The 27,672-nt window shown below is 53.8% G+C and overlaps 1 protein-coding gene and 2 long non-coding RNA genes across 18 annotated transcripts in view; 1 reads left to right on the forward strand and 2 right to left on the reverse strand.

Moving 5' to 3' along the window:
• The window catches only part of LOC144337174 (uncharacterized), a 29,582-nt gene extending 29,344 nt beyond the window's left edge, over positions 1–238 (reverse strand). The window contains exon 1 of the long non-coding RNA XR_013409902.1: positions 47–238. This is a non-coding gene — a long non-coding RNA (uncharacterized LOC144337174). The remainder of the gene's footprint in view (positions 1–46) is intronic.
• Positions 1–27,672, forward strand: part of SLC35E2 (solute carrier family 35 member E2) — a 42,834-nt gene that overhangs the window by 5,444 nt on the left and 9,718 nt on the right. For 10 of the 16 annotated variants that reach the window (XR_013409707.1, XR_013409708.1, XR_013409706.1 and 7 more), the window contains 7 exons: positions 14,219–14,687; positions 14,893–15,028; positions 15,499–15,626; positions 19,489–19,609; positions 21,606–21,659; positions 22,023–22,095; positions 26,214–26,359. Coding sequence is in view for 9 of the 16 variants with exons in the window: in XM_015133065.3 (XP_014988551.2) it covers positions 14,366–14,687; positions 14,893–15,028; positions 15,499–15,626; positions 19,489–19,609; positions 21,606–21,659; positions 22,023–22,095; positions 26,214–26,359 (980 nt within the window). In the remaining 7 variants the exon portion in view is untranslated. Of the gene's footprint in view, positions 1–12,222; positions 12,882–13,241; positions 13,420–14,218; positions 14,688–14,892; positions 15,029–15,498; positions 15,627–19,488; positions 19,610–21,605; positions 21,660–22,022; positions 22,096–26,213; positions 26,360–27,672 lie in introns of those variants that run through there. The other 6 variants (XR_013409711.1, XM_077979882.1, XM_077979906.1 and 3 more) reach the window with 5 other exon arrangements.
• On the reverse strand, positions 7,095–9,847 carry LOC144337166 (uncharacterized). Its single transcript, XR_013409884.1, has 3 exons — positions 9,789–9,847; positions 7,343–7,900; positions 7,095–7,210 (listed from the first exon to the last, which is right to left on the reverse strand). It is a non-coding gene; the product is annotated as an uncharacterized LOC144337166 (long non-coding RNA).

The raw sequence follows: 27,672 nt of genomic DNA on the forward strand, positions 1-27,672 counted from the left end.
TTGCTCTTTGCCCAGGCTGGAGTGCGGTGGTGCAGTCTTGGCTCACTGCAACCTCTGCCTCCTGGGTTCAAGCGATTCTCATGCCTCACCCTCCCAAGTGGCTGGGATTACAGTCACCCGCCACGACTAATTTTTTTTTTTCTTTTGAGATGGAGTCTCCGTCTGTCACCCAGGCTGGAGTACAGTGGCCCGATCTAGGCTCACTGCAACCTCCGCCTCCCGAGTTCAAGATATTCTCAGGCCGGGCGCGGTGGCTCACACCTGTAATCCCAGCACTTTGGGAGGCCGAGGCGGGCAGATCACAAGGTCAGGAGATCGAGACCACGGTGAAACCCCGTCTCTACTAAAAATACAAAAAATTAGCCGGGCGCGGTTGTGGGCGCCTGTAGTCCCAGCTACTCGGGAGGCTGAGGCAGGAGAATGGCGTGAACCCGGGAGGCGGAGCTTGCAGTGAGCCGAGATCGCGCCACTGCACTCCAGCCTGGGTGACAGAGCGAGACTCCGTCTCAAAAAAAAAAAAAAAAAAAAAAAAAAGATATTCTCCTGCCTCAGCCTCCCAAGTAGCTGAGACTACAGGCGCCCGCTACCATGCCTGGTTAATTTTTTTTTTGTATTTTTAGTAGAGACTGGGTTTCACTATGTTGGCCAGGCTGGTCTTGAACTCCTGACCTGGTGATCTGCGCGTCTCGGCCTCCCAAAGTGCTGGGATTACAGGAGTGAGCCACCGTGCCTGGCCTAATTTTTTGTATTTTTAGTAGAGACTAATTTTTTGTATTTTAGTAGAGACTAATTTTTTGTAGTTTTAGTAGAGACAGGGTTTCGCCATGTTGCCCAGGCTAGTCTAGCACTCCTGAGCTCAGGTAATCTGCCTGCCTCAGCCTCCCAAAGGCTAGAATTACAGGCGTGAGCCACCACGTCCAGCCCCGTTAGTGGAGAATATTTAGAAACCAAGGTTAGGGTGCTGGCGGCGCTGTCCATGTGTCGCTGTCTCTGGGCAGATGTGCTGTGTTCAGGTGTGTGCGTGCGTGCATGTCGCCTGTTCACCCATCTGTTACATCCCGTGCACTCTGGCCCAGTAGCACCATCACAGGCAAACACCATGGGGGTCATTCCGTCCATCTTCCTTTCTTCTTTTTCTTTTTATTTATTTATTTATTTATTTTTATTTTATTTTATTTTATTTTATTTTTATTTTTATTTTTTGAGACGGAGTCTTGCTCTGTCCCCCAGGCTGGAGTGCAGTGGCGCGATCTCGGCTCACTGCAAGCTCCGCCTCCTGGGTTTACGCCATTCTCCTGCCTCAGCCTCCCGAGTAGCTGGGACTACAGGCGCCCGCTACCTCGCCCGGCTAGTTTTTTTGTATTTTTAGTAGAGACGGGGTTTCACCGTGTTAGCCAGGATGGTCTCGATCTCCTGACCTTGTGATCCGCCCGCCTCGGCCTCCCAAAGTGCTGGGATTACAGGCTTGAGCCACCGCGCCCGGCATATTTTATTTTATTTTTGAGACAGCCTGGCTCAGTCGCCCAGGCTGGAGTGCAGTGGCGCGATCTTGGCTCACTGCAAGCTCCGCCTCCCGGGTTCACGCCATTCTCCTGCCTCAGCCTCCTAAGTAGCTGGGACTACAGGCGCCCACGACCACGCCCGGCTGATTTTTTGCATTTTTTGGTAGAGACGGGGTTTCACCATGTTAGCCAGGACGGTCTCGATCTTCTGACCTCATGATCCACCCACCTCGGCCTCCCAAAGTGCTGGGATTACAGGCGTGAGTGCCTGGTCTTTTTATTTTTTTGAGACACAGTCTCTTGTTGCCCAGGCTGGAGTGTGGTGGCATTATCTCGGCTCACTGCAACCTCCATCTCCTGGGTTCAAGTGATTCTTTTGCCTCAGCCTCCCAAGTAGCTGGGATTACAGGTGCATGCCACTGCACCCAGCTAACTTCTATATTTTTAGTAGTGATGGGGTTTTGCCGTGAACTCCTGACCTCAGGTGATCCACCTGCCTTGGCCTCCCAAAGTGCTGGGATTACAGGCATGAGTCACTGTGCCCAGCCTCTTCTTTTCATTTTTATTTTAATTTTTTCACTACAAGAAGGACTTCCTTTCCTATTTGCATCTCTCTTCACTTACAGTATGAAGTCTGTCTCCCGTCATCTACAAAATATTTATGTGTTTGCCCAATCCAGAATTCTAACCCATGACTCAGCAAGAAAAAGAAAAGAAAAGGGAGGCTGGGCGCGGTGTCTCACGCCTGTAAATCCCAGCACTTTGGGAGGCTGAGGCGGGCAGATCACGAGGTCAGGAGTTCGAGACCAGCCTGACCAATATGATGAAACTCCCGTCTCTACTAAAAATACAAAAATTAGCTGGGCATGGTGGCTCACACCTATAATCCCAGCACTTGGGGAGACCAAGGCGGGCGGATCACCTGAGGTTGGGAGTTTGAGACCAGCCTGGCCAACATTGAGAAAACCTGTCTCTACTAAAAATACAAAATCAGTGGGGCATTCTTGTAATCCCAGCTACCCGGGAGGCTGAGGCAAGAGAATCGCTTGAACCTGGCAGGCGGAGGTTGTGGTGAGCCAAGATCTTGCCATTGCATTCCAGCCTGGGCAACAGGAGTGAAACTCCATCTAAAAGGTAAAATAAGTACAAAAATTAGCTGGGTGTGTTGGTGGGTGCCTGTAATCCCAGCTACTCAGGAGGCTGAGGCAGGAGAATCGCTTGAACCTGGGAGGCGGAGCTTGCAGTGAGCTGAGATGGTGCCACTGCACTCCAGCCTGGGCGACGCAGCAAGACTCCATCTCAAAAAAAAGAAAAGGGAAAATCGTGCTTAAAGCTTAGTATTTGTTTGGAGCTCCTTGTGTGTCTGGATCTCAGTGTGTGTCTGGAGCTCCTTGTGTGTCTGGATCTCAGTGTGTGTCTGGAGCTCCTTGTGTGTCTGGAGCCCTTGTGTCCGTCACCTGTGCACCCGCATCCAGCGTACGTGCACCCGAGTTCCCGTGGCTTGTTCTGCTTCTCCCCTCGGTGATTGTGTCGTTCATTTGATCTGTGGTGTGGTTCATGCATTTGAGTTCGTATTCCATTTCAGAGACCCTTTTCCCCTACTCTTGTTGATCTAATTATTTTTGCTTTTTTTTTTTTTTTTTTTTTTGAGACGGAGTCTTGCTCTGTGCCCCAGGCTGGAGTGCAGTGGCACGATCTCGGCTCACTGCAAGCTCCGCCCCCCGGGTTCACGCCATTCTCCTGCCTCAGCCTCCCTAGTAGCTGGGACTACAGGCGCCCGCCACCACGCCCGGCTAATTTTTTGTATTTTTTTTAGTAGAGACGGGGTTTCACGGTGTTAGCCAGGATGGTCTCGATCTCCTGACCTCGTGATCCGCCCGCCTCGGCCTCCCAAAGTGCTGGGATTACAGGCTTGAGCCACCGCACCCGGCCTATTTTTGCTTTTTATGCAAGTGACATATTTTCATGGTTCCAGAAGTCAGACCTGGAGCCGCCTGCCTCACTCCATCCACTCCCGCCTGCCTCACTCCACTCCGCTCCCGCCCGCCTCACTCCACTCCGCTCCCGCCCGCCTCACTCCACTCCGCTCCCGCCCGCCTCACTCCACTCCGCTCCCGCCCGCCTCACTCCACTCCGCTCCCGCCTGCCCCGTCACTGAAGAGTCTCCTTATTCTTGGGTGTATCTTTCCTGTATTTTTTCTTTTTTTTTTTGAGACAGGATCTCACTGTGTTGCCCAAGCTGGAGTGCAGTGGTGAGATCACAGTCACTGCAGGCTCATCCTCCCAGACTCAAGTGGTCCCCCCACCTCAGGTGGGACCACAGGCCTCAGCTGGGACCACAGGTGCATACCACCAGGCCCAGGCCTAATTTTTGTACTTTTTTGGTAGAGATGAGGTTTCATCATATTACCCAGGGTGGTATTGAACTCCTGGGCTCAAGCGATCTTCCTCCCTCAGTCTCCCAAAGTGCTAGGATTACGAGCATGAAACAACACCCCCGGGCAAAAAATGTTCCAACTTGTTTTTTTTTTTGAGATGGAGTTTTTGTTCTTGTCGCCCAGGCTAGAGTGCAATGGCGTGATCTCGGCTCACTGCAACCTCCACCTCCCAGGTTCAAGCGATTCTCCTGCCTCAGCCTCCCGAATAACTGGGACTACAGGCATGCGCCTCCATGCCTGGCTAATTTTGTATTTTTAGTAGGAGATGGGCTTCACCATGTTGGTCAGACTGGTCTTGAACTCATGACCTCAGGTGATCTGCCCTCCTCGGCCTCCCAAAGTGCTGAGATTACAGGCGTGAGCCACAGCGCCCGGCCAAAATTTTCCAACTTTTTATTTTGAGAAACTTTTTAGACTTACAGCAGAGCTGCAGAAGTTCACCCATGTGCCCTTCTGTCCGCTTGCCCTGACAGTAAGACCCTCGGGAACCTCAGTTCCACTCGCTGGCGTCACATGGCCCTGGCGACTCATCCGCGGGCTGTGTGTTCAGCTTGGGCCAATCTCCTGCACCCATCGCCTCTCTGTGGCATGAGCCGCCCAGGATCCCACGTGGCATCCTGCTGTCCTGGGCCTTGGGCTCCACAAGTCCTTGTCTTTCATGGCCTGCAGATTTTTGGGTTTGCTTGACGTTTCTCACGGTTAGATGTGCGGTTACATATTTGGGGCAAGAAAACCTTGGTGGTGACGGAGCCTTCTCCCGGCGTCAGCTCAGGGAGAGCAGGAAGTTGCTGTGTCTCCTGTCTGGTGACTTGGTGACTCTGGCCCTTGGTGAAGGCAGCGTCCACCAGTTTCTCCAGAGTGAAGTTATGCCTCCTCTTTTGTAATCAGCAGACGTCTTGTGGGGAACTCACTGGAGAGGACACGTGTCCCTCCCTGAGTTTCATGGCAGGTCCTATTTCCTCTTTCGACATCCTTTGGTTTCATCCGTACCCCAGGGCTGATCCTGTTTGGTCTCATCCATGCCTGCGGGGCTCTTTCTGCCCGTTTTGGGACTTGTCTACCTGACGTGTTCCTTCTGTCTGAGAGCCTCTGGCCTGGGGCTGGCGGCCTCCTGGGAGCTTCCAGGCCACTGCGCCTCCGCCACTGCCACCACTCAGCCTGGCAACCTTTGACCTTCGACCTTCATCATTGATCATCTGTAAACATTCTCAGGCCTGACTTGTACAAGTTTTTGTCCAGAGAGGACTTGTTTCTCTGCCCACAGCTGGGTCCCCTACAGGCCCCCAGATCAGCCTGGCCACCCCAGGCTCCCCTCTCTTCCTGTTGGGGGGGTGGTCCTGGGAGCTCCCCTCCGTCTCAAGAGCACCAAGACCCCTTTGCAGCCGCTGCCGTCCAGGGTCCAGTTGTTGAGTTGGGGCTTCTGTGGAGCCGCTCGCCTGCCCCCACCGTGAGGCAGGAGGCCCTGGTGAGGTTTTGCTTCCACTGTCCTGTTTTTTTTTTTTTTTTTTTTTGAGGCGGAGTCTTCACTCTGTCGCCCAGGCTGGAGTGCAGTGGCACCATCTCGGCTCACTGCAAGCTCCGCCTCCCGGGTTCGCGCCATTCTCCTGCCTCAGCCTCCGGAGTAGCTGGGACTACAGGCACCCGCCACCGCGCCCGGCTAATTTTTTGTATTTTAGTAGAGACGGGGTTTCACCGTGTTAGCCAGGATGGTCTCGATCTACTGACCTCGTGATCTGCCCGCCTCGGCCTCCCAAAGTGCAGGGATTACAGGCGTGAGCCACCGCGCCCGGCCTTTTTTTTTTTTTTTTGAGATGGAGTTTTGCTCTTGTCACCCAGGCTGGAGTGCAGTGGTGTGATCTCTGTTCACTGCAACCTCCGCCTCCCAGGTTTAAGCAATTCTGCCTCCGTCTCCCGAGTAGCTGGGATTACAGGCTAATTTTGTATTTTTTTAGTAGAAACAGGGTTTCTTCGTATTGGTCAGGCTGGTCTCGAACTCCCGACCTCAGGTGATCCCCCTGCATTGGGCTCCCAAAGTGCTGGGATTACAGGCGGGAGCCACTACACCCGGCTGGCCATCCTGTTCTTAATTTACAAGGCCCACTTGGGTTGCAGCCAGTCCCCACTTACCATGGTCTGAGTTGTGATTTTCTGACTTTGTGACTGGAAAAGCCAAATGCCTTCAGCAGAAACGCTGCCCTGAGCTCACAACCATCCTGTCTCTCACTTCCGGTGGGGTTGTCTGAATTTCATCAGCTGCTCAGCACGCTTGTAGCCAGACTCCGCGTTAGGCGGCTTAGCCCAGGTGTCACTGATGTGGGTGTCAGTGCACAGAGGTGGGTAAGACACGTTCAGTGCCAAAGGACGGGCTGGGGCTGTCTGTGGAGACGTTGGTGGCCTTGAAAAGATGGTGCGCCGGGGCTGGTGTCTCACGGCGGCCGAGTGTGTGCCCTGTGGCCCACGCGTCTCCTGGGCTGTGCTCCAGACGTGCGTGGACAGCGAATGATCCTCCCTCCTCAGCCTCCCAGAGTCTGGGGTTCCAGGCGTGGGCCACCACCCCTGGCCAGATGTGAAGGTTTGACTGAAACAGGCACCTGTACCTGGGGGACTCCGAGACCCGGTTTCCAACCACGATGTTTTGCACTTGTGCTCGGATACGAGATGTGTTTGGTCTTTGTTCCTGGTTCCTGGCACAGAAGCTCCTCGAAGCCTTGGAATTTCCTGAGTGACAGGAGTGTTTCAGATCACACCTGAGCTTATGCTGATGAGGCGGGGGTTGGCCCCGGGAGAACGGGGTTTGGGGGGACTGGTCGCCAGAAGACCAGGTGACCCCAGGATTGGAGGCTGGGAGCTTTCAGCCCCACCTGCCAACCTCAGGGACACAGCGAGCGAGGGTGGAGAGCAAACGCTGTAAAAACCCGTGAATGAGAAATGAAAGAGTGGGATGGTCTTTGGATTGCAGTATGCGAGGCGGCGCTGGGGGAAGGGGGTGGTGCCCAGAGAGGGCCTGAAACCCAGCGCCTGCCCAGGCCTTGCCTTCGTGTCTCTACATCCAGCTGCTCCTCTGTTTTGTTGGCAGTAACATAAGTGCTTTCTGGAGTTCTGGGCAGTCCTGTCAAACTGATTGATCCCGAGGAGGGTGTCCTGGGAACCCTGATTTATTTATTTATTTATTTATTTTGAGACGGAGTCTCGCTCTGTCGCCCAGGCTGAAGTGCAGTGGCACGATCTCAGCTCACTGCAAGCTCCGCCTCCCGGGTTCACGCCATTCTCCTGCCTCAGCCTCCAAGTAGCTGGGACTACAGGCACCGCCACCACGCCTGGCTAATTTTTTGTATTTTTAGTAGAGACGGGGTTTCACCGTGTTAGCCAGGATGGTGTCGATCTCCTGCCCTCGTGATCCGCCCGCCTCAGCCTCCCAAAGTGCTGGGATTACAGGCATGAGCCACCGCGCCCGTCCAGGGAACCCTGATTTATAGCCGTGGGTCAGGAGCACGGCCCACAGCCTGACTGGCATCTGAGGAGGGGGCAGTCTTGTGGGATCCCGCCCTTGCCGCGGGGGACCTGGCGCTCTCTCCAGGTGGAGGGCTTTTGAACCAGAGGACACACAGCTGGTGTCTGTGGAGAATTGTTCAATGTGGGAAAAACCCACATCTCCTGTGGGAAGTGTTGTGTGGGAGTGCAGAGAAACCGCGTGCCTCACAGGACTTTATTTGTTTATTTATTTGTTTGTTTTTGGACACAGAGTCTCACTCTATCCCCCAGGCTGGAGTGCAGTGTCTCGATATGTGCTCACTGCAATCTCCGCCTCCTGAGTTCAAGTGATTCTCCTGCCTCAACCTCTGAGTAGCTGGGATTACGGGCGCCCACAAACACACCCGGCTAATTTTTATATTTTTAGTAGAGACGGGATTTCACCATGTTGGCCAGGCTGGTCTCGAACTCCTGACCTCAAGTGATCACCTGCCTCCAAAGTGCTGGGATGACAGGCGTGAGCCACTGCGGTCGTCCATTCACAGCAGTTTAAACGGAATTATTTTCCTCCGTGTAAATCTTTTTTTTTTTTGAGACAGAGTCTAGCTCTGTCACCCAGGCTGGAGTGCAGTGGCGCAATCTCAGCTCACTGCAACCTCCGCCTTCCGGGTTCACGCGATTCTCCTGCCTCAGCCTCCCGAGTAACTAAGATTACAGGTGTCCGCCACCACGCCCAGCTAATTGTTATAATTTTAGTAGAGATGGGCTTTCACTGTTGGCCAGACTGGTCTCGAACTCCTGGTGTCATGATCTGCCTGCCTTGGCCTCCCAAAGTGCTGGGATTACAGGTGTGAGCCACCGGCCCGGCCTTCCCCGTTAAACCTTGAACTCTCAGAACTGCTTAGGAAGGACCCTGGGCTGTGAACTCTCACAACTACTTAGGAAGGACCCCGGACCCGCGGCTGCTCAGCTGGGTTCCAGTACCCGAAGATACTGTTGCCTTCCCCTGGGCGCCGTCCCCAAGATGAGAGAACCAAGTGTCTTTCACTCTCAGGCACTTTCGTGTTTTTACTTCGACACGTGGTGCTTCCTGCACAGCCGGCAGCGTGTGGTGGAGCCGAGTTGTGCGTTTCTGTCTGTGATTGTCCCTCAGGCTCCCCCCCTGCTCTAGTGGGTTTGGGTTTGGGGTCCGCCCCTGAGACTGAGCCCCTCATTTCCTTTTTTTTTTTTTTTTTTTTGTTTTTTTTTTTGTTTTTTGAGACGGAGTCTCGCTCTGTCGCCCAGGCTGGAGTGCAGTGGCCGGATCTCAGCTCACTGCAAGCTCCGCCTCCCGGGTTCCCGCCATTCTCCTGCCTCAGCCTCCCGAGTAGCTGGGACTACAGGCGCCCGCCACCGCACCCGGCTAATTTTTTTGTATTTTTAGTAGAGACGGGGTTTCACCGTGGTCTCGATCTCCTGACCTTGTGATCCGCCCGCCTCAGCCTCCCAAAGTGCTGGGATTACAGGCGTGAGCCACCGCGCCCGGCCTTTTTTTTTTTTTTTTTTTTTTTTTTGAGACGGAGTCTTGCTCTGTCACCCAGGCTGGAGTGCAGTGGCCGGATCTCAGCTCACTGCAAGCTCCGCCTCCCGGGTTCCCGCCATTCTCCTGCCTCAGCCTCCCGAATAGCTGGGACTACAGGCGCCCGCCACCTCGCCCGGCTAGTTTTTTGTGTTTTTTTAGTAGAGACGGGGTTTCACCGTGTTAGCCAGGATGGTCTCCATCTCCTGACCTCGTGATCCGCCCGCCTCGGCCTCCCAAAGTGCTGGGATTACAGGCGTGAGCCACCGCGCCCGGCCGAGCCCCTCGTTTCCATCGTAGCTTCAGCTCCGTCAACGTGGTGTTTGTTTCCACTGTAGACAGGCACTTAGGTTGGAATTCTTTTGGTGTTTGCTTTGTCTTGTTTTGCTGCTAACAAAAAATGCTGCATTAAACACCCACCTCCAAGACGTCTATAAGAAGGTGTGAAGAGCCCACCATTTTCCCGGGACCACTTGGCCCTCTGTGACCCAAGTCAGCCTCGGTGAAGTGGTTTATTAATTTTCTCGTTTTTCGTTGCTCCCTGTCACCTGCAAGACCTTTGAAAGGTTGCACCCAGCCAGGCATGGTGGCTCATGTCTGTAATCCCAGTTCTATGGGAGGCTGAGGCGGGCGGATCACATGAGGTCAGGAGTTTGAGACCAACCTGGGCAACATGGTGAAACCCTGTCTCTTCTAAAAGTACAACAATTAGCCAGGCTTGGTGGCGCGTGCCTGTAATTCCAGCTGCTCGAGAGGCTGAGGCATGAGAATCCCTTGAATCCAAGAGGTGGTAACTGCAGGGAGCTGAGACTGTGCCACTGCACTCCAGCCTGGGTGACAGAGTAAGACTCTCAAAAAAAAAAAAGAAAAGAAAGAAATGTCTTACTAGACAGTTTCAGGCTGGAATCTGTTTGCATTTGTGCCATCCGGCATTTCCAGCCTGGGAAGAGTCAGTGACAGGAACGAACCGTGGGTGCCTCTGTGGGGGTGGCTCCCAGCGGCTCCCGCCTGGTTGCCCTTGAGTTGGCTGAGGAGCTGAGAACTTGGACTTCAGGATTCTCTGACTTCACTGGTCTGACGTGGAGCTCCCAGTGTTTGAATAAGAAGTGGCTGGGTGTGGTGGCTCACGCCTGTAATCCCAGCACTTTGGGAGGCCGAGGCAGGTGGATCACTTGAGGTCACGAGTTCAAGACCAGCCTGGCAACATGGCGAAACCCCGTGTCTACTAAAAGTACAAAAATTAGCCAGGCGTGGTGGCAGGCGTCTGTAATCCCAGCTACTCGGGAGGCTGAGGCAGGAGAATCGCTTGAACCTGGGAGGTGGAGGTGCAGTGAGCCAAGATTGTGCCACTGCACTCCAGCCTGGGCAACAGATCAAGATTCCGTCTCAAAAAACAAAAGAAAAAAATGGCAGCTAGCCTCAGCCGTTTACGCAGGGACAGGTGTTTATGTGGGAGGAAGATTAGATATTAGATCTCGCCTCCTCCTGCGGCCTTGGAGCTATGGGGACAGGGACGCTGGGGGTGAGGACGGTTCACGGTAGTAAAGTCCTACGAGAGTGGGAGGGGAGTGGAGGCCCCAGGACCATGTGGGTGCAACAGCAGGGATGGGACAGTCACCCAGACCGAGCCGGGGCAGGGCTGTGGGAGCACAGGTCAGTGTGACGTTGGCTGGGGCTCAGCATGCGTGACCCAGGGCTGGGCAGTTCCACTCCTGCACGTAGACACAGACGAGGATGCTCCTAGTAGCCCTACCCAAGTGCTTCTTGCCAGAATGGGTCCATTTGTCCAGTGGGCTGCTGTGCAGCGATTGGACGCAGAACGTCGTCCTGGCTGCACGGACAGGCCTTTGTTTGCAGTCGGCTTCTTGGTTAAGCTCTTTTAATTTTTTTAAACTTTTTTTTTAATTAGAGGCAGGGTCTTGCTGTGTTGCCCAGCCTGGAGTTCAGTGGCACAATCACTGCAGCCTTGACCTCTCCTGCTCAAACAGTCCTCCCACCCCAGCCTCCTAAGTAGTTAAGACTACAAGCACCACCGTGCCCGGCTACATTAAAAAAAATTCTTTTTATTTTTTTGAGATGGAATTTTGCTCTTGTTGCCCAGACTGGAGTGTAATGGCGTGATCTCGGCTCACCGCAAACCTCTGCCTCCCGAGTTCAAGTGATTCTCCTGCCACAGCCTCCCGAGTAGGTGGGATTACAGGCGCCTGCCACCATGCCCGGCTAATTTTGTATTTTTAGTAGAAACGGGGTTTCTCCACGTTGGTCAAGGTGGTCTTGAACTCCTGACCTCGTGATCCACCCGCTGCAGCCTCCCAAAGTGCTGGGATTACACTCGTGAGCCGCTGTACCCAGCATTTTTTTTTGGGAGATGGAGTCTCGCTCTTTCACCCAGGCTGGAGTACAATGGTGCAATCTCGGCTCACTGCAAGCTCTGCCTCCCAGGTTCAAGCGATTCTCCTGTCCCAGCCTCCCGAGTAGCTGGGATTACAGGTGCCAGCCACCAGGCCCGGCTAATTTTTTTTGTATTTTTAGTAGAGACGGGGTTTTGCTGTGTTGGCCAGGCTGGTCACGAACTCCTGAGCTTAGGCGATCCGCCCGCCTTGGCTGCCCAAAGTGCTGGGATTCCAGGTGTGAGCCACTGCTGCTGGCCCAGAACCTTAAGTTCTTGATGTACAGAGAACAGCAGCATCATTGAAGTGTGATTTCTGTTTTTTTGTCTCCACTAATTGTGAGCAAACATTAGGGTGGGGACTGGGCTGCTTGTGCGGGTCCCACGGGCTTCTTGGGAGCCCAGTGTCAGCAGAGAAGGGGAACGGGGGCCCTCACTGTGGGGAGCAGTTTTGCCTGGAGTGCTGTGAGTTTCTCAGATGGAAACTAAGTGGACAGACTGTTCTGGCAAGAGAGGGATGCGCGGCCGCGTGTGGGCTGGGAAATGCTTGCCTTTGGAATTCCAGGTTTGCCTTGATGTCAGGTGGGCCATGACGGGCATCGTCTGCCCACGCCCGGAGCCCGGCGTCCTGCTCGTTGTTCCTGGGGGTGGGTTCTTGAGCGTTGCCTCCTTGCCGTGTAAATGAATTTGGTTTTAGAAACTCGCTGGTGGTGGCAGAGTCTGCGTAGCAGGTGCTGTGACAGCGTCCCCAGTCGAGGTGGGAGGGAGAGGGCAAGGGCCGTGAGGCCCAGTGAGGTGGGGAGTGAGATCCCGGCCTGCTGTGCAGAACCCTGTCCCCGTGCTCTGTCCTTTTGTTCTGCCGCACCCTTTGTTCTTGGATTTTCACCTCAGGAAAGCCAGGTAGCTGCTCCACCCCCAGCCCGGGCCCATCAGTCCGGGAAAAGGGCACAAAGTCTCCTAGCTCCCTGGCTCAGGGCCCAGCCAGTCCTAGCTCCAGGGAGGCTGCAGCCCACAGAGATTTAGCTCCCGGCTCATTGTCACCCCAGGCTAAGCCGCGGACCATGCTGCTGAGCAGGAAGAAGGGAATGGTGCCTCTGTGGAGATCCGGCACTGTCAGTGGCCTGAGGAGTGGACACAGTCGCCTTTTGCTATTCTGAGGCTGTGGGAAGTGGTGGAGGGGCTGGCCTCGTCCCCACTGAGGCCTGGGGTGCCCTTGGAGGCAGCTGTCCTGGTGCACCGAGGGGTCAGGGCACACATGGGTGGCCTGGGAGCGTCCGGGTGGCACTGAGCTAGCGGTGTGATGGGCAGATGGGGAGCTCTGGGTGCACAGACACACAGAGCAGGGGTAGGAGAGGAGAGAGGGGACGGCGGCAGAGGCCACAACACACAGAGCAGGGGGAGGGGAGGAGAGAGGGGACGGCGGCAGAGGCCCTGGTGTTGCCCCCACTGGGGAGAGGGCAGGACCACCTGTTCCCGGGTGTGGAGAGGCCGAGTTTCAGGCACCTCTGAGCACTGCTGGGCAGGTGAGCTGGGGGAAAGGCCGGCCTGAGCACCTGGGGGAAGTCTCGGTAGGGGAGGGGGCGGAGTGCGTCCTTCAGTGTGAACATAGAATATATATACAGACAGCACGCATGCAAGTGCATAAGCATAAACCTAGAAGGAGGTCGTGGGTGAGGTGGGAACCCCAGTTTCCCAGGGGAGAAGTGAGAGGAGGAGGGGTCCTGGGTCGGGCAGCGCGGCCGGCACCACACGCTCCCAGAACGCCGTGTTGGTGAGACAGGATGGGTGCCCCTTCAGATGCACAGCCACCCACCGAAGTAGGAAGAGAAACCCAAGTGTGAGAAACAGGAAATCAGGGCTGCCTGAGTGCTGGGGTTGAGACCTGGGGGAGGTGGGGTCTCGGTGCTGCGGAGTCACGGTGGCACCTGCGCAAAGCCCGAGCTGGGGGGATGATTCCCACCGGCCCTTGGAAGGAAACAGGCTGTTCTGACCTTCCCGGAGGTTGTGGGAAGGGAGGGGGTGTCTTGCCTGAAAAGCCAGTCACCTGAGTGTGAGGCAGGGGTAAGTGTGGCTTTGTACCACGGGGTCTGTCTAGAGAGTAGCATGGAATTAGTCCTGGGGCACCTGGCGGCGGCAGCCACAAAGCCCATCAAGAAGGTGCAGCTGCCAGCCAGGGCGTGAAGGACCCACAGCCCCAGGTCTGCCAGGAAGGTCAAGTGTGCCTGGAGACTGTCTCCCAAGAGCAAGGATCTGCCAACACGTGCAGAGAAAAATGGGATTCAATTGCTAAAACTCTCTGGACAGTGAATGATTGCATTTTCTTTTTTTTTTCTTAAGACAGTCTCACCCTGTTGCTGAGGCTGGCGTGCAGTGGCACCGTGTCGACTCACTGCAACCTCTGTCTCCTGGGTTCAAGCAGTTCTCCTGCCTCAGCCTCCCAAGTAGCTGGGACTACAGGCACCTGCCACCATGCCCAGCTAATTTCTTTTTGTATTTTTAGTAGAGACGGGGTTTCACTGTGTTAGCCAGGATGGCTATGATCTCCTGACCTTGTGATCCGCCCGCCTCGGCCTCCCAAAGTGCTGGGATTACAGGGGTGAGCCACCGCACCCGGCCCCGCCTGGCTAGTTTTTATATTTTTAGTAGAGACGGGGTTTCACTGTGTTGGCCAGGCTGGTCTTGAACTCCTGACCTCAGGTGATCCACCTGCCTCGGCCTCCCAAAGTGCTGGGATTACAGGTGTGAGCCACCGTGCCTGGTGCAATTGCATTTTCAGAGTAATTTTAAATTGGTGGTTGAAACCTTTGAGGACATTGAATGTTCAAAACGGGTAATATGTTTCCCTTTCTTACCGTTTTAGCGTCTGCTTCTGCGCTCTGCCTGGGAGAGGCCCTGGTGGCCTCGTTCCTGGCGCCCGGAGTCCCTGCTGCGGCCCCACCCCCAGGCGGTCCCGGTGACCCATGCTGCCCAGCCTGGAGGTAAAGTCGTTCCTGGCGGTGGCTTCGGCATGTCGTCCTCGGTGAAAACCCCGGCGCTGGAAGAGCTCGCTCCTGGCTCTGAGGAGAAGCCTAAAGGCAAGTCGCCTCTCGGCTGGGGCTCTCTGTTTGGTCACCGAAGCGAGAAGATTGTTTTTGCCAAGAGCGACAGCGGCGTGGATGAGAACGTCCTGACCGTCACCATCACGGAGACCACGGTCATCGAGTCAGACTTGGGTGTGTGGAGCTCACGGGCGCTGCTCTACCTCACACTGTGGTTCTTCTTCAGTTTCTGCACACTCTTCCTCAACAAGTACATCCTGTCCCTGCTGGGAGGCGAGCCCAGCATGCTAGGTAGGCGGCGGCTGGCGCGGGGTGGAGACCAGCTGCCCGGGAGGGTGTGGGGAGCCCGGGTCAGGATGGGAACCCGGGGTGGAGCCCGCTGCAGGTGCGGGGTCGGGATGGGAACCCGGGTCGGGATGGGAACCCGGGGTGGAGCCCGCTGCAGGTGCGGGAGGGGTGATTCTCCCGCTTGGCTTTGGCCCCCTCCCTCCCGCAGGCGCGGTGCAGATGCTGTCCACCACGGTTATCGGGTGTGTGAAAACCCTCGTTCCTTGCTGTTTATATCAGCACAAGGCCCGGCTTTCCTACCCACCCAACTTCCTTATGACGATGCTGTTTGTGGGTCTGATGAGGTAAAGAATCTCACGCTTTGGTTGAGTCTCTTTTTCTTTAAATGTAAAGTCCCTGTCTTGTTACTAGAGCGGGGACTCTGCTGGCTGGTGAGTTTTCAGTGCAGAGTTTATAAAAGCGTCAGGGCCATCCAGATTTTAGGACACCAGGTGAATGTGAATTCGTGGCTCTCACTGCCTCTTGCGCAGTCAGCTTCTTTCCAGGCTGGTGGTCACAGGACAAGGTGCCTCCTTGTCTCTGGGGCATTTTCAAAGGGTGGCGGATGTCACTTCACGTTGGGCGCAGTGCCATTTCCTGGGGGTTCGACCTAAAGCGTCGCAGAAGCAGGTCCAGGCACCACGTTGGTGATGAGGAGGTGGGAAGAGGGGCTGACGTGCCCATTGACCGAGCAGGTCCCTTGGAGAGAGCCTGCCCAGTGGCTGCAGGTAGACAGACTTGTTCTAAGGTAATGGTGCTTTTTGCTAATTTTTAGGTTTGCAACTGTGGTTTTGGGTTTGGTCAGCCTGAAAAATGTGGCGGTTTCGTTTGCTGAGACGGTGAAGAGCTCCGCCCCCATCTTCACAGTGATCATGTCTCGGATGATTCTAGGGGAGTACACAGGTGAGGCCCCTGGGCCCCACCATCCCAGGCCTTCATCCGCGGTGCCTGTCTTTGCCACCTCCCATGGGGCTCTGCCAAGAGGACCACTCAGAGCGGGGCCCACACTGGCAGTGCCTTCACTTCTCTCCTGAAACATTTTCCCCACGGTCACATGTGCGGGGGTGTCTTGGAGCCTGGTGTCTGCCAGGTCTTCTCACACTGGCATGCGGAGGTCAGGGCAGGGTTGTACCTCATGGCCCTAACTGGGTGGGGAGACAGTTGGGGACTGGGCAGATTCCTGGCAAGCAAGATTACCGCAGGTGCCAATCACTGACCCGAAGAGGATGGGCGGGGGCCGCCTTCGGCCAGCATCACACAGGTGGCTGTGGCTCCTGGTGTATGGGCCAGCCTGTGCCAGCACCCTACAGCCTCCCCAGCGCCCGCCACCACAGGCCTCTCCTGGGCCCCAGCCCCTGACCTCAGCTGCAACCCAGGCTCTTGCCTCTCCCACCTCTTAATGACTCACAGGCGATTTCCAGCGACATGTAGGCTCCATGTCGCATATCCGGTGTGGCTGCATGAAAACAAGCGAGGGACAGAGGCACCCACAGAGCGTGGCGTCTTGCACGGAGTGGGGGGGGGTATGTACACACGTGTTCGCCTGTTTAAGAAACGACAAGATCTTAAGGCCAAGGCAAATGTCTGTCTGCCTTTGGGGACGGGAGGAGGCTGAGGGTCCAAGGCGGGGTTGGGCTTGCCCCACGTGCACGTGAGACCCGCACACACGTTTAGGTGATTATAACAAAATCAAAGCTTAAAAGTCAACTGCTTCTTTGTTTTTGTTTTTTTGTTGTTGTTGTTTTTTTGAGGCAGGGTCTTGCTTTGTCGCCAAGCTGGAGTGCAGTGATGAGATCACGACTCACTGCAACCTCTGCCTCCCGCTTAGGCGATCCTCCCACCTCAGCCTGTTGGGTAGCTAGGACCTCAGACATGTGCCACCATGCCCGGCTAAGTTCTGTATTTTGTGTGTGTGTGTGTGTGTGTGTGTGTGTGTGTGTGTGTGTGTGTGTGTTTTAAACTGTGAATGTACGTTAGTCATTTTTCTTACAATTGAAACTTGAAACTCTGGGGATTCAGAATTAACAGCCTTGCCTGTGAGCTTCTTCTCGACACCAGAAAAAGTTCCGACCTTGCATTTCACATTGTTCTGCTGGGCTTTGTCCAAATGAACCCTTGTGAGCTGCTGCTGTCATTTTCATGAGGATTCTCTTGTCCACAATTTCACCTGGGAAGACCAAGTCCTCAAGGATTGTGACGTACGCGACTGTCAGACCGTGGATCCTGGGACACCTTTGCTTATTTTTTGTACACCTTTTTTGAGTTGGTTTAGACAGAATTCTCCTCTAAGCAATAGACAGCATACTTCCCAGTGAACTTTTTCTTCAATTCATGTACTAGCCAGACTTGGATTTTCTGGAATGATTTCAGTGGCAGAACAGGAACAAAAACTATAACTTCCTTTTTTTCTTTTTTTTTTCTTTTTTTTTTTGAGACGGAGTCTCGCTCTGTCGCCCAGGCTGGAGTGTAGTGGCACGATCTCGGCTCACTGCAAGCTCTGCCTCCCAGGTTCTCGCCATTCTCCTGCCTCAGCTTCCTGAGTAGCTAGGACTACAGGCGCCGCCACCACGCCTGGCTAATTTTTTGTATTTTTAGTAGAGATGGGGTTTCACTGTGTTAGCCAGGATGGTCTCCATCTCCTGACCTCGTGATCCACCCACCTCGGCCTCCCAAAGTGCTGGGATTACAGGTGTTAGCCACTGTGCCCGGCCCTTTTTTTTTTTTTTTCTTTTTTTGAGATGGAGGCTTCCTCTGTCGTCCAGGCTGGAGTGCAGTGGCGCGATCTCGGCTCACTGCACCCTCCGCCTCCTGGGTCCAAGCGATTCTCCTGCTTCAGCCTCCCGTGTAGCTGGGATTCAGGAGACTGCCACCACACCCAGCTAATTTTTGCATATTTAATAGAGATGGGGTTTCACCGTGTTGGCCACGCTGGTCTCGAACTCCTGCCCTCGTGATCTGATCTCCCACAGTGCTGGAGTTCCAGGCATCAGCTGCTGCGCCTGGCCTGTGGTAACTTTCTGACCACCAGCGACCTCCGTTTCCCTCGCTGCCGTGGTGATCAGCTCCCTGAGCTGAGCCCTGACGTCCGAGTTCATTTCCAGCTCCCGAAGAACTGAGAAGCCAAGAACAGCAGGGCCAACCCTCAGCGCATGTCTGAGCACCCCCGGCCTCATATGTGTGTTTTTTATAGAGATGGGGTCTCGCTATGTTGCCCAAGCTGGTCTTGAACTCCTTGCCTCACGTGATCCTCCTGCCTCGGCCTCCTAAAGTGCTGGGATTATAGGCGTCAGCCGCTGAGTCCGACTTTAAAAAGCAATCCTGAAAATCATGAACAAAATGACACAGAGCAACCTTGTTGCCCATCAAACCGTGCAGAAAGGAGCTGTTTATTTCCAGCAAGTTTAAAACGTCGATTTGACCTCCAGCCATGGTAGATGAGATATTAGAAAACCAACTCTCTTGCTGACAACAGTGAGAAAATCTTGATGCCATTTAGCAAAAAGAAGTCTGTAGGGGAGGCGTTGGAGAGTGACGGAGGTGCCAGGGCCTGAGGCACTCAGCTTCCGGAGCCTCGGGCAGCCCAGAGAAGTGACCCTGTCTTAAGGCACCACCCTCCCCAGTGCATTTGCTAATGGTTTCTGAGCAGAGCAGTCTCCTGGGGCTGAAGGGGCACAAGCTGGAACGGGCGCGCCACCTTGGGGACCCCCAGACTCCAGACCTTCAGCTGGGATGGGAATCTGGTGCTGGATAAAGGTGTCTGACGCCCCAGCGGCATGTCACCAGCAGCAGCACGTCCTCCCGGAAGGGTGAAACGGCGTTCAGTCTCCAGTGTTCTCTACACATTTCATAAATGTTGTCTGGGATTCAACCGGTTTCCAGCAGAGGACGAGACCAGGTGATGGCAAATGAGAGGATGCCCCAGTGGCTGGAGCCTGCCAACACGGACGCGGGTCCCTCTGCTACGCCAGGGTCTCGGCCAGGCCACATCTGCGGGTTTCCCACATTAACTTGACTCAGGTTTCTTTTTCTTCTTTTGAGACAAGGTCTCACTCTGTCGCCCAGGCTGGAGTGCGGTGGCGTGATCACAGCTCACTGCAGCCTCGGCCTCCCCAGCGCAGGTGATCCTCCCACCACAGCCTCCCCAGTAGCTGGGACCACAGGCGTGTGCCACCACACCCAGCTAATTTTTATATTGTTTGTAGAGGTGGGGTGTCCTTGTTGCTCAGCCCTGGGCTCAAGTGATCCTCCTGCCTCGGCTTCCCAAAGTGCTAGGATTACAGGTGTGAGCCATGTTCTGCAGATTTTTTAAAAATTCCTTCACGTAAAAGTGTTTTGTTATGTTTCAAAAGGAACAGAAAAGCAGCAACTCAATGTGGGCGCGCCCCTCCTGGCCCCCAGAGTCTCTTTCTCTGCAGTTCCCGGGGGACCATGTTCACACTCACCGTTTCACATTCACAGAACATTCTGAGCATCCACAGAACTAGGAAGGTTTCTGGGGCTCGCCCGCCCGTGGCTGGGGCTCAGCCTCTGGGAGACGCATCTCATGCAGAGTGAAAGGCGCCACCTTTGCCGTGGGGACGGGACTTGTTCGCAGACGTGGACTTTGATTTGCTTTATCTTACAATGTGAAGGAACTGACAAGTATTGTTTTTGAATCGAAGGAAGCGTCCGTTCCTTTTATAAGAGGGAACGGAAACAGCCTGGGCCTCGGGAGGGAGCTTCCACCCGGCGGGTCAGCCACTCACAGGGGCTGTCCTCTTGCCAGGGCTGCTGGTCAACCTCTCCCTCATCCCAGTCATGGGCGGGCTGGCACTGTGCACGGCCACTGAGATCAGCTTCAACGTCCTGGGGTTCTCGGCCGCGCTGTCCACCAACATCATGGACTGGTGAGTCACAGAGAAGGTGGGTGTGAGGGGGACAAGACCCGGTGCTCCCTTGCCTGCATCTGGGTGTGCGGATTCTCAGATGAGCTGAGAATTCTTCCCGTGAGCCAAAGCAGGTGCATCCTATGCTGCGCTTTCCTAAAGAGCAAAACAGGCCGGGCGCGGTGGCTCACGCCTGTAATCCCAGCACTTTGGGAGGCCGAGGTGGGCGGATCATGAGGTCAGGAGATCAAGACCATCCTAGCGAACACAGCGAAACCCCGTCTCTACTAAAAAAGGCAAAAAATTAGCTGGATGTGGTGGCGGGTGCCTGTAGTCCCAGCTACTCGGGAGGCTGAGGCAGGAGAATGGTGTGAACCCAGGAGGCGGAGCTTGCAGTGAGCCGAGATCGCGCCACTGCACTCCAGCCTGGGCGACAGAGCGAGACTCCATCTCAAAAAAGGGAAAAAAAAGAGCAAAACAGCAGTTATCCTCGTAAGGTAACTTTCTCAAAAACAAGCCAAAATTTCAGGATGGACAGTCTTGATACTTAAAATACTAACCATGGAGACACGGTTAGTTGATAAATGCTGAAATGCACGGCATACGTTCAGCGGTGCATCTCGCTCAGGGCGTCTTCACGCGGCTGCCAGAGCAGGGACAGTCCCCCAGCGGCAGGTTCTACCTGTTCGGGAGCTGCGCCACCTCCAGGCCGGGTGGATCCTCTGCTTCCTTGGTGGCCGTCGGTGTCCTGGTGTCACGATGGCAGAAAGGATGAGAGGCCAATTCCCACAGTGAGGACGGCATGTGGCGGGGTCCAAGAGGAAAGGGCCCTGTTATTCATGTCTTTGTCACTCAGTAGAGAAGAGCGGTGGACGCTGCACTTTGGGGCCTGTTCAGATTCACCCAGAATTGGGCGTCCACATCCCTGCTGTGCTGTTAATGGCCACACTCCAGCCCTGGCAAAACTTGCCCTTTGAGAATGACTGGCTTCTAGGCTTTTCCTGCTTTTGAGGAAGGAAAGGAAAAGACACCACCACCGGTGTCTAAGAGTTTATCATTATTACTAATAAGCAAAACAGGTTCATGGTGAGATTTTGAATAATACAGAAGTAAAAATAAAAATCTGTTGGGCGCGGTGGCTCACGCCTGTAATCCCAGCAGTTTGGGAGGCTGAGGTGGGCAGATCACAAGGTCAGGAGATCAAGACCACCCTGGCTAACACGGTGAAACCCCATCTCTACTAAAAATACAAAATATTAGCTGGATGTGGTGGCGGGCACCTGTAGTCCCAGCTACTCGGGAGGCTGAGGCAGGAGAATGGCATGAACCCGGGAGGCGGAGCTTGTAGTGAGCCGAGATCTCGCCACCCCACTCCACCCTGGGTAACAGAGCAAGACTCTGTCTCAAAAAACAAAATCTGTTGGGCGTGGTGGCTCACACCTGTAATCCCAGCACTTTGAGAGGCTGGAGTCGGTGGATCACTTGAGGTCCACCAAGCTGGAGTTGGAGACCAGCCTGGCCAACATACTGAAACCCCATCTGAGGCCGGGCGCGGTGGCTCAAGCCTGTAATCCCAGCACTTTGGGAGGCCGAGACGGGCGGATCACGAGGTCAGGAGATCGAAACCATCCTGGCTAACACGGTGAAACCCCGTCTCTATTAAGAAATACAAAAAACTAGCCGGGCGAGGTGGCGGGCGCCTGTAGTCCCAGCTACTCGGGAGGCTGAGGCAGGAGAATGGCGTGAACCCGGGAGGCGGAGCTTGCAGTGAGCTGAGATCCGGCCACTGCACTCCAGCCTGGGCGACAGAGCGAGACTCCGTCTCAAAAAAAAAAAAAAAAAAAAAAAAAAAGAAACCCCATCTGTACTAAAAATACAAAAATTAACCGGGCGTGATGGTGGCACCACTGAGGTCTGGTCATTGTCGCCGTCGCTGCGTGTGAGCGCAGACACCTAGTCCCCTGATGTTCCGTGCTGAGGGCTAGTATTGATGCATCACCTCTTTTCTTTATTCTAGTTTGCAAAATGTTTTTTCGAAAAAGCTTCTCAGCGGGGACAAATACAGGTTCTCGTAAGTATTACTCGTCAGTGAAATCTCCAGGTCATAAGACGAAGAGGACTTCCTGCCCACTTTAAGAGTCAGAGCACCCCACAGACCTGACTCCCTTCCTGTCTGGCTTGGGTGGTCTTTACAAGTACCTTGTCTAAGGTCGGGAGGGACCCGCCTGCTTCTCAGCCGCTCCCTTGAGCCCCTCAGCCAGCCTGGCGTGCGTTTGCGTTTTCATTTCTGGGAAGCTGCAGCGGCCCTTGTCCTGCCTAGAGAGAACGAACGTCTCGTGGGCTGGGGTGCCTGGATGTTCTTGCTGTGAGGAGCTGCTTGTGGACCCGGCCTCTCCCGACATGGCGGGGGCCCAGCGTGTTCTGTTGCCCACAGGGCCCCGGAGCTGCAGTTCTACACCAGTGCCGCCGCGGTGGCCATGCTCATCCCGGCCCGGGTCTTCTTCACGGTGGGTTTCAGACACAGGTGTCCCGTCCTTACTCGCCCGGCTGCCTTATCTGGTGATTCAGGGGCAGAATGACTTCCCTTTCCAGGCCGTGTGCTGGCTGGTCGTGCCCAGCTCCGCCGCCGCCCTGCTTAGCTGAGGTGCTCTGGGAGCCACTTGGGGTTTGCAGCTCAGATTTTTGTGTGAAGACTTTTATTTTGTTTATTGTTTGTTTTGTTTTGATTCTTCATCATTCAACTTGAGGGGGCTTTTAGGCTAGCTTAATTTCTTTTTTTAATCACAAAAACTTTTTTTTTTTTTTCGAGAAGGAGTCTCGCTCTATATCCCAGGCTGGAGTGCAATGGCGTGATCTCTGCTCACTGCAAAGTCTGCCTCCTGGGTTCACGCCATTCTCCTGCCTCAGCCTCCCAAGTAGCTGGGACTACAGTTGCATGCCACCACGCCCAGGCAATTTTTTTTTTTTTTTTTTGAGATGAAGTCTCTCGTTGCCCAGGCTGGAGTGCAGTGGCACAATCTGGGTTCACTGCAACCTCCGCCTCCAGGTTCAAGCGATTCTCCTGCCTCAGCCTCCCGAGTAGCTAGGATTACAGGTGCGCACCACAACGCCTGGCTAATTTTTGTATATTTAGTAAAGAGGGAGTTTCACCGTGTTGACCAGGCTGGTCTCCAATACTTGATCTTAAATAATCCACCCGCCTCGGCCTCCCAAAGTGCTGGACAGGCGTGAGCCACTGCATCTGGCCTAAATAGTTTTTTTTTTTTTTTTTTAGACAGAGTCTCGCTCTGTCGTCCAGGCTGGAGTGCAGTGGCACCATCTCGGCTCACTGTGAGCTCCGCCTCCCAGGTTCACACCATTCTCCTGCCTCAGCCTCCTGAGTAGCTGGGACTACAGGTGCCCGCCCCAACACCCGGCTAATTTTTTTGTATTTTTAGTACAGATGGGGTTTCATGGTGTTAGCCAGGATGGTCTCGATGATCTGACCTCGTGATCCACCCGCCTCAGCCTCCCAAAGTTCTGGGATTACAGGCGTGAGCCACCGTGCCCATCCCATGTTAACTATTTTTAAGTGTAAAGCTGAGTGGCCATCACCATCACCCATCTCCAGAACTCTTCGTTTTGCAAAACTGAACCTTTGCCCTCATTCAGTACTCTCCATTCTCATCCCCCAACCCTGGCACCCTCATTCCACTTTCTGTCTCTGAATTTGGTGACCCTAAAGACGTCATACAAGTGGAATCATATCACATCTGTCCTTCTGTGTCTGGCTTATCTCACGTAGCATGGTGTTTTGGTGTTTTGAGGTTTACATGTGTTGTTGCATGAATCAGTTTCTTCCCTTCGTATTTTTTGAGACTGGGTCTTGCTGTGTCACCCAGGCTGCAAAGCACTGCAGCCTCATAGCTCACTGCAGCCATGGCCTCCCAGGCTCAAGCGATTCTCCTGCCTCAGCTTCCCAAACAGCTGGGATGGCAGGCATGTGCCACACCTGGTTTATTTATTTATTTATTTATTTTATTTATTTTTTTTTTTGAGACAGAGTCTCACTCTGTCGCCCAGGCTGGAGTGCAGTGGCCGCATCTCAGCTCACTGCAAGCTCCGCCTCCCGGGTCTACGCCATTCTCCTGCCTCAGCCTCCCGAGTAGCTGGGACTACAGGCGCCCGCCACCTCACCCGGCTAGTTTTTTGTATTTTTTTAGTAGAGACGGGGTTTCACCGTATTAGCCAGACTGGTCTCGATCTCCTGACCTTGTGATCCGCCCGTCTCGGCCTCCCAAAGTGCTGGGATTACAGGCTTGAGCCACCGCGCCCGGCCTATTTTTATTTTTTGAAATGGAGTCTTGCCCTGTCACCCAGGCTGGAGTGCAGTGGGGCGATCTTGGCTCACTACAGCCTCCACCTCCCGGATTCAAGTGATTCTTCTGCCTCAGCCTCCAGAGTAGTTGGGATTACAGGTGTGCGCCACCACTCTGGCTAATTTTTGTATTTTTAGTAGAGACGGGGTTTCACCATGTTGCCCATGTTGCAGTGGCACAATCTGTGCTTACTGCAGGCTGGTCTTGAACTCCTGACCTCGAGTTATCTGCCCACCTCGGCCTCACAAAGCGCTGGGATTACAGGTGTGAGTCACCGTGTGCAGCCAGTTTTTTATTTTTTGTATTAACAGGGTCCTACTGTATTGCCCAGGCTGGTCTCAGACTCCTGGGCTCAAACCTCGGCTTCTCAAAGGTGGCTCCCACCTGGGATGACAGGCGTGAGCCACTGCACTCAGCCTTTTTTCCTTTTTTTTTTTTTTTTTTTTAATGAGACAGTGTCTCGCTGTGTCGCCCCACCCAGGCTGGAGTGCAGTGGCACAATCTTGGCTCACTGCAAGCTCCTCCTCCCGAGTTCACACCATTCTCCTGCCTCAGCCTCCTGAGTAGCTGGGACTACAGGCACCCGCCACCACACCTGGCTAACTTTTTGTGTTTTTAGTAGAGATGGGGTTTCACCGTGTTAGCCAGGATGGTCTCGATCTCCTGACCTTGTGGTCTGCCCACATCGGCCTCTCAAAGTACTGGGATTACAGGCGTGAGCCACTGCGTCCGGCCCCTTTTTTCTTTTTTAAGGTTGAATAGTACTCCATTGTGTGGGTAAGACCACATTCTGTTTATTCATCCATCCATTGTGGGTTCTTTCTGCCTTTGGCTGTTGCAAATAATTCTGTAGTGAATGTGGGGATGCAAATATCCCTTAGAGACCCTGCTTTCAATTCTGTGTTTTAGTATCATTTTTAATAATAGGTACCTCTTTATTAACTCATTAAATAACCAGATCTAGCAGTAAGCCTAGTATCTATGGTAGTTTGATGTAGTGATGAGGGTAAACAGTATTTCAGGGTATCAGCAACAACTGCTAACAGGATATGAAAGTATCTGCAGTTTTGTTTTTTGTTTTTTGTTTTTGTTTTTGAGACTGAGTTTCACTCTTTATTACCCAGGCTGGAGTGCAGTGGCGCAATCTCAGCTCACTGCAAACCGCCGCCTCCCGGGTTCAAGCGATTCTCCTGTCTCAGACTCCTGAGTAGCTGGGATTATAGGCATGCACCACCACACCCGGCTAATTTTTGTATTTTTAGTAGAGATGGTGTTTCACCATGTTGGTCAGGCTGGTCTCAAACTCCTGACCTCAGGTGATTCACCTGACTCGGCCTCCCAAAGTGCTGGCATCACAGGCGTGAGCCACTGCGCCTGGCCTATCTGTAGTATTATAGTTTATTCCCAACATTCATAATTGAATGAAATGCTGAGTTTCAAGTAAAGGTTAGTAAAGATAAAGATGCAGTTTTTTCCCAGTTGAGTTCATGGACTTTCTAAATGCAATTTGTAGACTTCCCTAGAGTCCCCCACACAGAGGGTTCTCTGTGCGAGGTGCAGTTGCAAGTTCTTATCTTATTGTCGTTTTCTGGATTTTAATCCGTTAGCTGTCAAGGCTGGCTGACTTGGCCGTTCTCCCTGCGAGGAAGTTGTGGTTGCCGGCCGGGGCCATCAGTTCTTGTGGGTGTGTACCCAGCAGTGGAACTGCTGGATTATATAATAATTCTGTGTTTAATTTTTTTTTTTTTTTTTTTTTGGAGATGGAATCTCACTCTGTTGCCCAGGCTGGGGTGCAGTGGTGCAATCTCATCTCACTGCAGCCTCCGCCTCCCGGGTTTAAGTGATTGTCCTGCCTCCCTCCTCAGTAGCTGGGATTACAGGAGCACACCACCACGCCTGGCTAATCTTTAGATTTTTAGTAGAGACGGGGTTTCACTGTGTTGGCCAGACTGGCCATGCCCGGCCCTTCCTTGGGGTTTCTGTTGCATTTTCCTGCTGATGGTGATGTTCAGCTGCTTTCATGTGCTTGTTGTCTGTTTGCATCAACATGGTGAAAACTAATTAGTGCAAAAAATAATGGGAAAAAAAAACAGAAAATGGATGAGTGCACAGTTCAGCTTTCCGCCCTAGAGGCATTTTCATAGCTGTCCTCAGTGTCAGCAGCTTTACCCAGTGTCTGGGCAGGAGTGGCGCTGGGCGTTTTTGGTGCATGATTAGTAAATGGAAAATGCAAACCAATAGAATATCGTTTTGTTTTTGCCACATAGGACGTCCCAGTGATCGGGAGGAGCGGGAAGAGCTTCAGCTACAACCAGGACGTGGTGTTGCTGCTTCTGACAGATGGAGTCCTGTTCCACCTTCAGAGCGTCACGGCCTACGCCCTCATGGGGAAGATCTCCCCTGTGACATTCAGGTGAGCAGGGGAACTTCCAGGAGCTGAGGGTGTCCAGGTCGTTTCGAGAAGAGACTAAAAATCTAGGTATTTTTATAAGAGACACATGTGGCCAGGCGTGGTGGCGGCGTCTGTAGTCCCAGCTACTCAGGAGGCTGAGGCAGGAGAATGGCGTGAACCTGGAAGGCGGAGCACTCCAGGTTCACTCCAACAGAGCGAGACTCCTTCTCAAAAAAAAAAAAAAAAAAAAAGAGGCCGGGCGCGGTGGCTCAAGCCTGTAATCCCAGTGCTTTGGGAGGCCGAGACGGGCGGATCACGAGGTCAGGAGATCGAGACCATCTTGGCTAACACGGTGAAACCCCATCTCTACTAAAAAATACAAAAAACTAGCCGGGCGAGGCGGCGGGCGCCTGTAGTCCCAGCTACTCGGGAGGCTGAGGCAGGAGAATGGCGTGTACCCGGGAGGCGGAGCTTGCAGTGAGCTGAGATCCGGCCACTGCACTCCAGCCCGGGCAACAGAGCGAGACTCCGTCTCAAAAAAAAAAAAAGAAAGAGACACATGTGATTCTCTTCCACGGGGATGACTGTGGCTGTGCACTGTAATTACTAGGCCATTTTATACCCATGCCGTTTGAAATGCAAATGATAGGCCGGGCCCAGTGGCTCACGCCTGCTGATCCCAGCACTTGGGAGGACAAGGCAAGTGGATCATTTGAGGTCAGGAGTTCAAGACCAGCCTGGTCAACATGGTGAAACCCTGTCTCTACTAAAAATACAAAAAAATTAGCCAGGTGTGGTGGTGCGCCTGTAATCCCAGCTACTGGGGAGGCTGAGGCAGGAGAATCACTTGAACCCGGGAGCCGGAGGTTACAGTGAGCTGAGATCATGCCACTGCACTCCAGCCTGCGTGATGAGAGCGAGACTCCATCTCAAAAAAAAAAAACAAAGAAATGATAAACTGTAAAATAAACTGTAAACTGTGTGAAATAGGTTTTTAGGGAAATCTCCACTAGAAGTCTTTGCATTTGACGGTTTTTGAAATTGAGTGCTGGCCGGGCGCGGTGGCTCAAGCCTGTAATCCCAGCACTTTGTTTTTTTTTTTTTTTTTTTTTTTTTGAGACGGAGTCATGCTCTGTCGCCCAGGCTGGAGTGCAGTGGCCGGATCTCAGCTCACTGCAAGCTCCGCCTCCCGGGTACACGCCATTCTCCTGTCTCAGCCTCCCAAGTAGCTGGGACTACAGGCGCCCGCCACTTCGCCCGGCTAGTTTTTTGTATTTTTTAGTAGAGACAGGGTTTCACCATGTTAGCCAGGATGGTCTCGATCTCCTGACCTC

Source organism: Macaca mulatta, chromosome 1, assembly GCF_049350105.2.
Source record: "Macaca mulatta isolate MMU2019108-1 chromosome 1, T2T-MMU8v2.0, whole genome shotgun sequence".
NCBI lineage: Eukaryota > Metazoa > Chordata > Mammalia > Primates > Cercopithecidae > Macaca > Macaca mulatta.